At 35.4% G+C, this 15,610-nt stretch overlaps 2 protein-coding genes across 5 annotated transcripts in view; one reads left to right on the top strand and one right to left on the bottom strand.

Annotated features, from left to right (window-relative positions):
- The window catches only part of LOC137638826 (sodium/mannose cotransporter SLC5A10-like), a 92,969-nt gene extending 92,002 nt beyond the window's left edge, over positions 1 to 967 (top strand). For all 3 annotated transcript variants that reach the window (XM_068371216.1, XM_068371217.1, XM_068371215.1), the window contains one exon: positions 827 to 967. The gene's annotated coding sequence lies outside the window, so the exon portion shown is untranslated. The remainder of the gene's footprint in view (positions 1 to 826) is intronic.
- The window catches only part of LOC137638825 (dnaJ homolog subfamily C member 10-like), a 144,554-nt gene continuing 129,392 nt past the window's right edge, over positions 449 to 15,610 (bottom strand). For both annotated transcript variants that reach the window (XM_068371213.1, XM_068371214.1), the window contains exon 14: positions 449 to 7,930. In XM_068371213.1, coding sequence (XP_068227314.1) covers positions 7,697 to 7,930 — 234 coding nt within the window. In that variant the 3' untranslated portion in view covers positions 449 to 7,696. The remainder of the gene's footprint in view (positions 7,931 to 15,610) is intronic.

Raw genomic sequence — 15,610 nt, forward strand, 5'->3', positions numbered from 1 at the left:
GTAAATATATATTCATATACAACAAATATTTTTCAACCACATGTTTTCACAGATTGTACCACAAACTAAATTACTAGATTTGTCAAATGCACGACTGTAAAGAATGAAATTCCTTAAAAATAGTCCAAGCTAATTTACTATTTGGTACCTAAACTGTAACTAGAGTATTATGTCATCCTGCTAAAAATAATTAATCAAAGAATTGCAAGACTTACACTTTACCATTTTGTTGGCTTATTGAAACTAATGTAAAACAATTTAATTTTGTTCATAATTATTTATTTAGAATTTAAAACATAAGATGCATTAGCAGTTACTTGATGTAAAGCTGGTATCAGTTATATGAACATCACAATATAACATTATTCAAAAAAATTAAATTTACTTTCAATAAGGCACAAATACAATTTTGCATACAACAAAAATTAGGAAGTTAGTAAAGTAGAAATGTGTTCAATATTTTTATTGTCCTAAAAACAACATATCACAGTTAAATTACTCCATCAAAATACTGTCATGTCTATAATGGTAAAAATTACAAGCCTGACATACACAATTATCATTTGCATCAGTTTTAACTTAACAAATGTAAACTACATTATCACCAATACACATTCAACAATAATGTTAGTTTATGATAATTGCTAATAATTATTTAAGTATGTAGTAGGTTATCTACACTAACACTACCACTTTTGCCCTTCTACATCTGTTCTATTATAAATGATCAAACCTTGAAAAGATGATGTCTTTGTGCCAATTATGATGTGTATATAGAATCTAATCCTTAGCTTATAAAAAAATAATTTGAATACCTCTTTTTCAGATCTCATAATGAAGCTACCTCTAATGGGTTTGTTGTGGACGCTAAATTTTGTTCAACTTACACCTGCATTATGGATGCTACTTCATTATATTGTTATGTCTATCCAATAAATAAAAAAAAAATAATTTTTTTCTACAATGATGCTAGGGTTATTATTCAATTTACATTTCTCAATGCATAATGAATATTTATAAGTAAATGTCCCAGATCTCTTTAAGCATGATATTGTTGAAAATGTGTTTCCTAATCAATTAAGCATTTTGTAATCAAGAAACTTCTAATAATATGCACACTTAGATACTAAGTATTATGCACCATTTTTATAATGAAGACGAGGAATTGTTAAAAATATTCAGTTCTGTGAATATTGCTGTTTTGTGTCCTCTTCTGTTATTTTCTAATGCTCAGAATCTCATCTAAATATGATTAATATATGTGTATATTTCACACAAATTTTGGAACTTTATCATAAATCCTTGAAAACTACAATTTATAATCAAAGTACCCAAAAATTTAAAAAGAAAACTCGGGCTTTAATTTGCCACAGTTTCAAACTTAATTAATATCCATTCCTCCTATGTCAAAATAATCATAATCTATGCAAACATGTACGGAACACTGTGGAATTTTAATATAGAACACATGCACCATTCAAATCTTTAGTTGCTATAAAATGCAGATGAATAAATATAATTATTGCAGCAGAACTTGCCCCATATAACAGCATCATGTTCTTACAATAAAGTATACAGGATTTCTCTCCTCAGTGCAAGTCCAAGTCCAAACCAACTAGATGTTGACTCCTTGGAATATCTTCAGACCAATCATATCCCAAGAAAGTCATGAATGGGGTGTTGTGCAGCACTCAGACTGCTAAGAAAGATTTATAGAAGATCTGAATTGGATAAGGGTTGATAAAATTCGAACAAGACATTGACATCCTTCAAGAGATTCCTGAATAGAGTTAACAGTTTCTGTGATGATCAACAACACAGATGAGCATTTGTCACTAAACAACAGCAAATAATCGCTTTGTTTAGGATTGGAGAGAAATGCGACAGCTGGAGACCAAAATGCATTTAAAAAATTATATTAAAGATGCTGATCACTCAAAGAAACCTATTGCAGCATCCCACAATGTTCCACATTCTCACTGGAATCACTCAATTTCCTTTACGAGTGGGGCCATGTATGTATGTGATTACAAAATGATCTCCCACAATATTTCAACCTCATTCTCACTGGTTACAGGCTTTGTTGAGACATTTCCTTTAGAAATTGGATACTGTCAGAAATTACTAGCGCCTCTTTCATGTAAAGGTCATGTTCAAGCTCAATGTATCTGCAAAATAAATCAGAGGCAAAATGTCTAAATTTGAAATAAAATCTTCCATCCTTTACATACTGTCCTACAATCCTACACCATTTGCCTATTGAGAGATAATGAGGAAAAGAACAATTTAAGGAGTCATTTCCAGCATTCTTGCCCTTCCCAACAAATGGCCATGAATTGATAAGATTACTAACTCTGATACAAGGGTGGCTATTTTTGACAGAAGACCAACTTTCTATCTCCAGCAGTTCCCAAGTAGGATGCAACTTTGCATTGTAGGCCCTGTATGAACTGAGCTTTTCCAAACAGAAGACTCTGAGGACAAAAAAAAGTTCATGTTTCAGTTTCATTCCTCTCTTCAAAGTTCCAAACGCAATTTGTTGAAGCAGAACTTTGGTCTGGCAAGGAAACCAACGCAACAAGTTTCCCAGAAAGAATAACAGAAGATAGATATATTCCGTGGAAATGTGACCTACGCCGATGGAGGAGGACACAGAGGAAGTTGATCACATGTACTGGGTTTATACTACTGATTGTTTTCATTATCCACAACTTCAGGGAAATTGACACAGGTGATAGACCTTGCACATTTCTAAAACTTTCTAAAACTTTTACATAAAGACTCTCGAGCTGAAGGGACTTGCCATCATGGAGGTGCATTTCTGGCTTCAATATTCCGCCCTTATCAAGGATGTTTCTTCATAACTCAAAAACAAGGACAGTGGCTGCATTGGCATCCATGTTTCAAAGGATGGAGTTCTTAGTCTGCATCTTTCCAGCTAATTGTTAATCCTCATATCATTAGCTAAGGACTTTAATAATTTTTTTAGATCTTTGCCTCCAACTAACTTTCATATCGGCGATTCCACATTAGACTTGACCCTTTCAACCCTACCCTTACTTGATTGGTCAGTGACACTGAAGGTCCTTGAGAGAGAGAAAATGTTAGTGAATTACACCCTAAATCCCTTTTCAAGACTATACAATACATGGACAGAAAAATAGCAATGATTAAAGTTGTAGTAATTTGAACAATATAACAGGAACAGATAAAATAGCAATGATTAAATCTGTAATAATTAAAAAACTTCAGTTGGACAGAAAAAACAATGATTAAAGCTGTGGTAATTTAGACAAAAAACAAATAAGGAGTAATCATGATTAAAGTTTGAAAATAATCTTTAGTGACAAACCTGAGATGAGACACTCGACATAATTACAGCTTCATTCTACTCCATAAAGCTTCAACCATAAGTAGTTTTTGCTCAATTCTTCCATGTTATACATACTTTACAGTACAGTATACTTTATAAAGGATTTGTCAGTTTTGCAAGGTCACAATTTACCTACACCGCTTTATAATCTTAATTACTGAAGAAAAATCACCTCTAATATAGCTTTAGGGTAGCATGAAGATACACTGGTATATAACATAACTGTGTTAAAAAGTACTGTAAAATTCTTTGGCACCTAGCAAGTTTCAGTGCATTAACAGCCTTGTAACATTAAAAATGACTATCAAATTTAGCTGCAATTATAAAAATATTCTAAAATATTCTTAATAAGAAAGTGTTAATTGCCCTAATAAACATATTTTAAGTTCGATTATTTATCTACATAAAGATATATAACCTTTCAATAGCATAAACAATGCTTTTTTCCTATCTTGATAATAAAAAAAACTAAAATCTGAATATTGTAAGACAAAAAAATCATTGTCAAAATATTATTTTCATCAGAATGCCTACAACAGAAATTTATGTACTGTGCATTACTATACTTTGAAAAGTGATATGACAAGACACTGGAAATTTTTAGTGATAATTGTTTGTGTTTCAACTTACATAAACTTTTTAGAATCTTAAGAATGAGTGGCTATAATGCTTTACAGTATAAAAAATTAGGTTTTATAATGAATTACTAATTAAGAAACAAAATTTAAACATCTTAGAACTAATATGGTAAGCATTCGATAATTGAACACTTGAAAAATTGTTCTTTAAGCCACACACAAAGTCATCTCCTAGCACTTCTTAAAATGTTCTACAAAGATTAGCCTTATATATATATACTGTACAGTATATATATCAAGTTTTCAGTTAACTCCTTTAATACAGCATAAATGAGAAGTTGTATTAAATACTGTACAGACCCCTAAATACAGCACAGTTAATTTTATGAAATAAATAGAACACCAAGAAAATAATGGATAAAATTAAGCTACATATCTATTCTATTTTGTTCATGTTTCTATTTTCAACCTAGATAGCTGACATGGGTTTTTATTTGTAAACTATATTTCTCTGTAATACAAATAAAACATGCTGATCAAAGGAACTAATTACAAAATCAGATGGAAATTATAATCCACTGCCAGTGGTTTTTTCTTGAATGTTTAATCTTAATTTCATAAATCAAACAGAAATAGAAAATTTTTTATGAATTTAAAAAATTCCTAAAGTAAAGGAAGATGTATGTGTTAGTTAATGTAGGACTATATGAAAAGGGCAAAAGTGCAGCTATTAATTGGTCCCAAAGATTCAATGGCATTTTCAAATAAATTCATTTGTTCATCTTCATCAACAAGAATAATTGATTACCTTCCCCATTAATAAGTGACCTTCTATGGTCAAAACGTGAACACTGCATTTGCTTTACCATACACTGATGTCAGCTTCCCTTTGAAATTGAATAGTACAATTTATTTCCCAACCACAAAGATCCAATCAGATAAAAAGACCTTCCATTAATACAAAAAATCTGAAGTTGCTCTTCTCAATTTGACAGCTTTCTCTCCTAACTAGAATAATTCTACTCTGAGGAAGTATGATCATTCATGTGGTTCTAATGTAAATAAAAGAAAAAAAACTGCTGTAATATTCCCACTGGGAAAACAGATACTACAGTAATAGTATCAAAAGTGGTACTAGCAATTAATAACGTACAAAACAAACAATACCAGTCTTACACATTTGGATAATTAAGTACACTTGGAGATTCATACTGATATAGGAAATAAAATAGAGACCCACATAATGCAAATATTTTTGTTGTAATTACCAAATGAGTGAGGCTTGAAAGTGCTTCTTGGTAGCACATTCCAGATAGAAAAGCACATATATATCTTACTTTGCTGTATCAACTGTTTTCTAGAAACACACTATTCACAAAACAGCACTTTCCCCAGTGCTAAATACTTTTTAGTAATAAACAACAGCTTGTATAAACAATCATGATAATGACCACTATGCAAATAAGAATAGCTTACAAAGGTTTCACAGCAACTAAATAGCTAGAACTCTGGTGAGCAGAAGTAATTCATATAAAAGACCTGGAGAAACCACAGAAGATTACTGATTATTCCAAAATTATTAAGCAAGTATACAGTTAGGCTACCTCTAAAACCTGGTTATATTGTTCAAACAGTAATACAATAGGCTTTATTGTCACAAAATCTTTAATTCTGGCCTCATTTTTTCACTGTAAAAATACTGCTTTAATATTTGGGATATTTCAGCATCACCTCCCTTCCCAAATAGAATAATACAAAGCTAAGTCAACTGTCCACCAACACAGTTTTAACTTCTACTATCAATCCTTTGATTCACTCACAGGGAGGCCTCTTTATCTCTTTCTTGTGTAAGTACAGAACTATATTTATAACTTTTAAAAGAATTCAGGAAAAAACTCTTGTCCTAAAGATCCTCTGGGCCACCTCTTGTATTTACTCTATAAATATGTCTTCCTTGGGATACAAAGTTTAATGACTTTCTTTTCAGTTATTACACGTGAAATTATCTTCAACCTTCATTTTTCTCTAGCTGTTATATCTTTTCATCTTATAATATGCAGGGCTCTTACTACCTTCCTAGCTGAGCCTTGACCTGCTATACAACTTTTTGATTCTTCTTCCTTGGTACTGTACTGGAAATAAATGCAATGATTTACTTGGCATGGGACTCTGCATCTATGAAAAATTCACTTTCAATCTGACCAAAGAATGAGCAAAAAAAAAAAAAAAAAAAAAAATATGCTCTTCTCAATACTTGTCAAATGACACTGAATACTGTGGGAGTCTGTTCATATTTTGCACTATACAGTAATTACCAACTATGGACTTTTTGACGATATACTCAAAATAATTTTGTCCAATACGTATGAGCTCTGCTTTTCATGAAACCAATAAATGTGTCAATGGATTTCAGCTGGATCAATTAACCTCTGAAAAACTTAATTAACAGTCATTCAAAATACATGCCAAAAATACAAGAGAATTTCGGTAAATCTAGAAAACCCTTAAGCTAAGCAGCATTTCAGCATCACAATTTATAGTGATCTACAATTATTGTATATAAAAAAAAAATAAAGATTAATTCATTAAACAGCATCAAGTTATATGCATAACATAATCCGCCCAATGTAATAGTATGGCTTATATACAATACTGAGATTCAGGGGAAAATATATAAATGCATTTGAAATGTTCTGAAGTAACAAAAACATAGCCTAATAGTTCATTTTATGAAGTAGGTTCTGTAAACCAGAAACACTTTTTGTGCTGAATGGCAGCAACAGATGATCATGATTGTAGTCATATCCTTATTCAACAGATATACCTTTGCTTTTGTATAATGTCAATCTTTCAGTTTAAATGTCATATACGAGTGAGTAAATTTGTGAAAATTACAATAGAGTGATCAATACCAACAAGATTAAAAAAAAGTGTTGTACTTGATGAAACAGTACTGAAACAAGTGTTCATAAATTAAAAAAAACATTACACAATCTACCTGTGAGAGAATTCTCAACTATATAAACTGTCAGCAAATATTTCCTTTTAGTATCTCATAAATGTTATTTCATTCAAAACAGTACCACTTACACCACAGTACAGTGTAGACTTTTATATGATAAAATTATTCTCTCCATTATTCTACATAGAAGTCTATATGGTACATTAAATAATGGTCTATGAATAGACTTCATACCTCAAAAAAAAAAAAAAAGTATCAATTAAATTTTCTGATTGCAGTCATTTTTGCCTTTGTTATCATATAGATAAGTAAGAAATAGATAAGGTTTTTAGTCTTCAATTGGTTCTTGTAAACCAACAACACAAAATTAAATAACCTGCAGCAACAATTTTGCAATTTACAATACTGGTAAGTGGAAATGCTTAAACAATAATATATTAAGTATATAATAAATTGTAACATAGTACCTTTAAACAAGTGCAACATATCGAGCTTGTGAAATTCATTGAAAAGGCTCTTTTAAAGTTCACCAATTCATAGTAAATAATTGTATAGGAATAAGAATGCCATAAATAAAATCTATGCAAGACTAGTTGGAAAATCAAACCCTTGATTTAAATTTGCTTTGTCATACTCTTGACTAGACAAGCCAATAATTCACCTCTCAAGAGTGGCTATCATTCAGTGATCAATACCTGCAATTATCTTCTAAAGATGGCCAAGTATCCACAATCTACTTTCAAAATAAAAATAAGGGTTTGAGTTATACATTACGTGATCTCATCATAATTCATCATGCTTGCTAATTTTTCTTGATGGCAGATATCCTGGAACACGAGCAATTATGTCTTCTTTTTGCAGACTTGGAAAGCCAATGCCGTCAACATCCTGTCTTTGTCCACCCTGCGACCCAATATAGAGTCGCACTGTTGGGTATGCTCTAACATGAGCCCCTCTACAAGTATGTATGTACCTTTCACAGTTAAGTTTTCCAAACTTGACAGTTCCCTTCAAAGCCTGAAATAAAAATTCAGTTTAATTTTTGTTTCATTAACACAATCCTTAATGCTAAACCTGTTATATTCGAATACTGTATAGAAAATACATTTCTTGGTGAGAGGTCCCTATGATCTAACTGGTCTTGAAAGAGAACACCAAAAACCTATTGATCAGCTAATCATATGGATGTAAAATTGATAGGGCCTAAGCAAGTACTAGTTACAGTATTGAAAACTATAATTAGGTCATTGAAAAACCTAATTCCTGAAGTAGGGAATATGGTGTTGAAAACGCCAATCGAGGAACTTATAAGAAACTGGTCCTCCTGCATTAGCATCCAAGTATACCCATCACAGGACACTTAAAAATGCTTCCTAAGCCTCTTCCTCTTCTTCCCAAACTTCACCCAATCCTTAGAAGCCGAAAAGCTACACTCGCCACAGGGGAACACTGCAAACACTCATAGCCCTACACAAAGTATGGGGATCGATATACCGTCTGGACATGATCCTTAACTAGCTATATTTTTCTTGGGTTACTTTCACACTGTGAGACTCCAAAGCGAGAAGTTTGCTACATAAAAATACAGAAACAGACCCGTAAATACAAGACAAAGACTATAGCAGAGTGAAGGAAGTATGAGCAGTGGCAACACATCCTGTTGTAAGAAATTTTATACAAAAACTCAGTAATATTCTAGTCACCAAAACACACCTCCTGTGGACAGCATGAAAAGAGACTTACGACAAGCAAAAGACGATGTCGAGGATATTTTTGTTTATTTAAGGAATGACTATTTTATCTTTACAACTGAAACCAATATCTAATAATAAATAATGTAAGCTTTCAATTCAGAAGTTTCAAATGGCTTTGTTCCTGTAAATAAATAATATTCCAAGTATTTATCAGGTGTGCAGAAACACACCTCGATTGTTATCGCGTACTTTTTAGCTGTAAATATTTCCTGCTACCTTTCTGCTAACAAGGAGAGGGTTATGTCTAATTTCCGAGTGAATATGACAAATTTGGAAATAATTTGCATTTTTACTAACGATACAAACCTGAAGCTTTTTACAATAGAGATATATTTTGATGATAGCTGAAACTAGCCGTAAAGCTTTGATGCAAGGCGTTATTGCCCTTTGCGAATTAGCAGAAGGGAGAGTGGCGGTAGACCAACCATCTCACCACCAATAGTAACTGAATGTCACTTTGCAATCACAGCAGGACTTCCAGGGGGAAGGTGATGGCGGGACCAGTCTGTGTAAGAGCTCCAGGTTTGTATAATTGGGAAAAATATAAATTATTTCCAAATTTGTCATTTATTCCAGCAGAATATACAAACCCTTACACTCTTTACAGTGGAGACTCACCCTTTGGAGGGTGGAAGTTCAAAAACCAATTGGTTGGTGACTGACCCAATGTGCTACTCTGGGCTCCGCACGAGCCACTTAAAGTCACCCTATCACCTCATTAACTCTGAGAGCTAACGGCCAGGGCAATCCATACAAGATTGTACAAATTCAGTACTGTGACTTGACCAGGTAAGCATATACCAGGTTACACAAGGGATAATGGTACCCATCTACAGTTAAAGGAGGTCAGCTTGCAGAGTTCCTTGGTTACTGAAACCCCAAGAAAGGGGAGAATGAAGTGGGAAGAGGCCAGTCACATGCAACTGCTACTTGTATTACAAGGGAGCTCTGGTGTTATTGACCACGTTTTGCACAGCTACTACAGGTCCTCTCAAAATGGTATCTAGGTTCCTCATGGTTATGTATTGCTGTTAGTGGGCTGTGAATGTGATTTGACACGTCCATATGCATGCCTGTAATACCTGCGCCACTGAAAAATTCTTCTTGAACACCAGGGATGTGCTGACACCCCTGACATCGTGAGTTCGGGGTTGACAGTTGGATGTGGAGCTTGGTTGTAGAGCTCGCTAGATCACCTGCCTAATCAAGGAGGAGATCGAGTTCTTGGCTATCTTTTTCTTGACCTTTCCCGTGCTCATGAAGAGCCTGCTTATCTGAAGGTGAGCTCTGGTAGTTTAAGATATTTCCTCAGTGCCCTTACAGGTGAGAGTAACAACTGATTTGGATCATCTGTTACAGAATGAAGACTCTCAATCTGGTAGGGGCGAATCTAGTCTTAGTTACAAGCTCAGAGACAAAACTGAGTATCACTTGCCTCCATCCCTTTAAATGGGTGGTGTCGTACGATAGACCATGTAGCAAACCAATTCTTTGCAGAGGCCAGGGCTAACAGGAAAACTGTCTTTAAGGTCAAGTCTCAGTCTAATGCTTCCTCAACCAACGAACACAATGGGGGACCAAGAGAGCGTTTGTAGTTCTAATTATACGTAAATTGTTATTGTGCAAGTAATCCTACAGTTAGTTTGGCCTAGGGTATGTATAGCCTAACTCAAATGCATATGATTTTCAGGAGTCAACAATAGTCCCCTTTCATATAAAATCAATATCAGGTTATCAAAAATGATGTTTAACTTACTTTACCACCTTACATTACTGTATATATAATACTGAAAAGTATGTTATCATCAAAAGAGAAACATACAAATGACTGTGCACACGAACTACATTTGTGTAGATACTACCAAAGTGTTAACACTGTTTTAAATAAACATTCAGATGGTTATTTTATAGTTTTAATACCGATTTCTATGCTATTACTGTATTTATCTACTTCATGAATGTTTGATAGCGTTAAAATAAAATAGACCGAAGGAAGCCACCATTTTTATTATTTTAGTTTGCCACGACTGACGGAATAAGCCGATCAGCTGAGATGAGGCGCGACTTTCTTGTACATATACATAACACAATACACACAGGGCAGTCATATATATTGTACACTACATTTTAATGTAAATGTTGGGTAAAGTAAAAAATAAAATACCCTAATGTAACTTACGTTTTTAAACCCTTTCTGATGCGATAGTGTACAGTATAAAAGTGAAATGCTTGTTTGTAAATTAGTACTGTGATGTACTGCTTGGTAAAGTATACAGTTCTGTATAGTACAACACAATATACTGTATATATATATATTTGAATTTCAAAGGGTTTACTTTACTGTACATACGAAAATACTATTTCATCACAAAATATTGGATCGTCACAACCGACGGAATCAGCTAATCAGATGAGGCATGAGACTCACTCTCACTCTCTCTCTCTCTCTCTCTCTCTCTCTCTCTCTCTCTCTCTCTCTCTCTCTCTCTCTCTCTCTCTCTCTCTCTCTCTCTCTCTCTCTCTCTCTCTCTGTACCCGTAAATCTACATTACACAAAACACAGTGGAGTCAAATATATACAGTAGTACGGTACATTACAGTACAGTCATACCGCTTGACATGAAAGAGTCTGCTTACGAAATTTTCACTCTACGAAACAAGATGCGAAGAATTTTGCAACTCGCATCACGAAAAATGTTTTGAACAACGAAGGAGGTAAGGTACGAGAGCCCGATCGTGTCCAAGACCGATTTTAAAATTCGTACGCCGCTAGCCCGTAAACTCGCCACCATCCTCCCGCGCTCTCATTGGTCATCTCCCTACTCAGATGCTAGTTACCACAATAAGATCCTGCTCTCCTATAGGTCAGCATCTACTGTACTGTAACCCATCATGCATCTACGCATTGGCGTTCCTATTTCTTTTCGTTTCAACAGTGGTATCGTATGCATTGACTTAGTGTTTGTGATTTCATTTTTGTAATTATTGTACTATATTGTGTGATAGTACGTTAGTTTATTAGCCACGGGAGCCAAGAAAGTTGCTGATGTCCAGGGAAAGAAGAGGATGATGCTTTCTATGGAAACAAAGATGGAAATAATTAAGAAATACGAGGCTGGCATGTAGTTAAGTGTGATCGAGAAGGAAAATGGCCGGCTGGCAGAAACAAGCTTCTTTGGAAGAATTTTTAAAAAGAGGCCTTTGGTACAAGCACACCAAGCGCAAGATAAAAAAACAAAAGAAAAGTGGCAGTAATGAACAAAATACGTAATCAAATTTAGAAAATACAAAATTTAAGAAAAAAAAAATTGGAAAAAGGCAAAAAATTGAAAAATTAAAAATTAATTTTAGGTTTTTCGTAAAGCAAAGTGTTAATATTTCATGCCATTGGTTATTGTGTTTCCTAAAATTAGGTGTTTATTTTTTCAGTCATTTATCAATCAGTTTTGTAAAGTTAAGTGTATGTCTTCTGCCACTTGTTAACGTTTTCCGCCGTTTGTCATCCTCCCCTAACGGCCCACGCCCCTTCGCTCTCGGACATCGCCTCATTCCAAAGGTAAGGTTCCACATTTTTTTTTAATTGTATTTTTACTGTTTGCTTTAATTATACATTTCTTTTATAGGTAACCAATGGTCAAGTTATTATTGAATGATCCAAATACAGTACTGTACTTGGCATACATTTAGTACTGTATAGTGGAGTGTATCCTTTATATAATCATTTAATGTGGTGTTTTTGTAGGGCCTGGAACGAATTAGGCTATTTACATGTAAAAGGCGACTCACAAGACGAAAAAATTATGTTACGATACCCACTACGAAACCAATTAATTTTGTGTTGTGAGGCATTACTGTATACTGTAAATATTAGGTAAAGTAAACAATAACATACCATACTGTAACACGCATTTTTGAAACATCTCTGGTGCCATAGTGTACAAAAATGAAATATTCGTTTGTAAAGCAATACTGTAATGTACTGCTGGGTAAAGTATATAGTATATCACAGAAAATAAATTTGATTTACAGCATTATATGAAAGGATTTACGTTACTGTACATAAGAAAAGACCATTTATCACAATAAAACATTGCATACTCGTACATCTACTTATGCTCGTGATCTCTCTCTCTCTCTCTCTCTCTCTCTCTCTCTCTCTCTCTCTCTCGTACATCTACACTACACAATGCAGTCACATACTGTATATACAGTAGTTAAGTGCATTATACTGTAAACATTTGATAAATAAAATAATAAAATATTGTAACTTACGTTTTTAAACTTTTCTTGTGGTGACGGAGATATGATGAAGGGAGACAAGTTAACCGACACCTGGGATAATTCCCTGTCATCAGATAATTCATTGTCGTCATAAATTGTGGCAATTGTTGAACGACTTACTTTATATGCACGCGCAATATTTGTCCTCTTCTCCCAGCTATCTAGTTTCTTAATAAATTCTACTTTTATTTCTATTGAAATCGCTTGCCTCTTCTTTATACTACAGTACTACCACTAATCTTGTGATTCATTGCACTATCACTAACAATCTGCCTATCACCCATAGTTAATGTTATTGTAACCTAAAGTAAAAAGGCAAAAATATAGCAGAGGTAATTAACACAAACAGCTACCATGATCACTATAGCAAATACACTGCATTTTGAATAAAGCGTGTTGGTGCTGGCCAACCTGGGTAGCGGCGGTATTTGGACCCAGTCGGGTGTCGCGCTAATTTTAAAATTATAACTATATGGAGTTTACGCACATATTTTTGACTTGCAGTAGTTTGCGTTCGTAAATCTGAAAGTTTGTAAGTTGGATGTTTGTACCTTAAAAACTGTCTGTAGTTGCACTACATTCCAAAGAGGTCGTCTGACTTCCGACTGAGGATAAGTGTGCTCCAAGTATCATATGAGGAGTGACAATTCAATTGAGGATGAAATGTTAATCCCATTTAATCTAAAGGCTCTCAAGGCTCAAGTCTGAGCGATAGCCTTTTACCGCCAAGACTGAGCAGAGGTTTTCATCGTTGAAGTACAATGAAAACTCCGCTATCATTGAAACTGGCACTGAAAGAGGAGATATCCAGTCCACGACACTAACCACAAAAGAATGACCACTTTGCCTGATGTACAGAGGTAGACGACTTCCGGAAGTACTCTGGCCTCTTTCTTGCAGTGAGGAGTTGCTGGATAACTTCCAGGCATGAGTCGAAGTGATCCAACTGCTTGGTGGTAGATCTTCGTGTGTGATTGTCCGAGTAGACTGAGAAGTGAAGAGAGTTCCCTCGTTACTTCTGTGAGCAGATGCAGGAGGTCCAGGAACCACTCTGCATGTTGCCACAATGGAGCTATTCGGGTCATTGAGAAATCTTGCGATGCTCTTTTCTAGTTTAAAGGAGAGAGAAGGTCTACTCCCCTGGGTAGGTTGGTGTCTGAAACCCACCAGCTCAGGTTCCTCTTTTGCTCTGACCCAATGGGAACCCAGATGTTCGGAGGGTCTAAATGCTGAGACCAGGAAGTCTTCAGCTGCCCTGTAGACAGCAATTGTACAAGCAGCCGTTGCGAACCAGTTTCTCCAAGGGCATGTGTTCCAGTAGCCTTTGCCATAGAACTGCTGACAAAGTGGCCTGTGAGAGAAACAAGTGAGCCATGCGTTTCATGCTCTATTCATTCTTCGGACAGGAAGACTGTCTAAATTTGGTCTTTATTCTTATTCCTTGATATACCATCTTCTGCAAAGGTTGCAAATATGACGTCTTGAAATCTAAAAAGATCCTCAGGTCCGGGTAAAAGGCGAGAAGTCTGTCCCGATGAAAGAGAAGTCTCCATCAAGTCTGCTAGAATTGGCCAATTGTTCAGATAACAAAGGTGACGCATGCCGTACTTGTGTGCCCAGGTGGACACTAGAATAGCACACCACTTTGAATAGGTGTATCTTTCTGCAAAGTGTGAATGTGGATGAATGGAGATCTAAAAGCACAAATCTTTAAGGTCCAACAATATCACAAAGTCTTCTGGTCTGACATACTGTTTGACCGTCTGGGCCATCTCCATCTACAACGAATTTTGTTGAACAAACTTGTTCAGAGCTGAGAGGTCAGTGACTGGTCTCCAGCATTAGATGCCTTTTCCACAAGAAATAGATGACTGTAGAAGCCTGGGGATATGTCTAGTACCTCCTGGAGAGTATCCTTTTCTAACATGGTACTAACTTTAGCCTGAAGGGCCTGTTACTTTGTGGACCCCTATCATAGGACATCATCAGATGGAGGGTCAGCGAAGATAGAGAGAGCTTGAACTGGACGGTGTATCCCACTCTGAATACAGAGACTGACCGAGGTTCGGCCCCATGGAGCAACCACCTCCACCAACTGATGTGTAGGCATCCCGCCACTAGTGGACTGGTTGGGGGAATCCACCCCCTTGGCGTGAACATCCCTGTCTCCCTCTCGTTTCCTCTACCTCTCTTGGAGCTCTTAGGTTGGAAGGGCTGACTAGAACCTTGTTAATGAGCTGCCTGCATACGGGGTTGTGACCCCTTCTTGTGACCTTGCCGCTTAATCATAAATGATCGCTGTGTGACGGGCCGAGAGAAGGTTGTGACTCAAAGGCAGGTTGAAAGCTACTGAGTGAGTTTATTATAGAGCACCCTCCTTTATATACAAAATCTCAAAGCAACAAAAATTTTCATGTTCAAATATCGACACTGTTACAGAGGAGAAAAGCAGACATGATTTTTCAGGTTCTTTTTAGTGCGAGGGGAGAACGAAGATACAAGCACAAAATGAACTATGTACGATCGTGTGACATACGGTTGGTACATGGCTCCCCCTCTAAAAATTACATACTGAACATGTTAAATAGGTGCCCCGAATCTGGAGAGGTAGTAGTAAAAACTGCGCCGATTAGCGGCAGTGAGTGGCAGTAGAAGTCGTTGG

This window comes from Palaemon carinicauda, chromosome 3 (assembly GCF_036898095.1).
Source record: "Palaemon carinicauda isolate YSFRI2023 chromosome 3, ASM3689809v2, whole genome shotgun sequence".
Classification (NCBI taxonomy): Eukaryota; Metazoa; Arthropoda; class Malacostraca; order Decapoda; family Palaemonidae; genus Palaemon; species Palaemon carinicauda.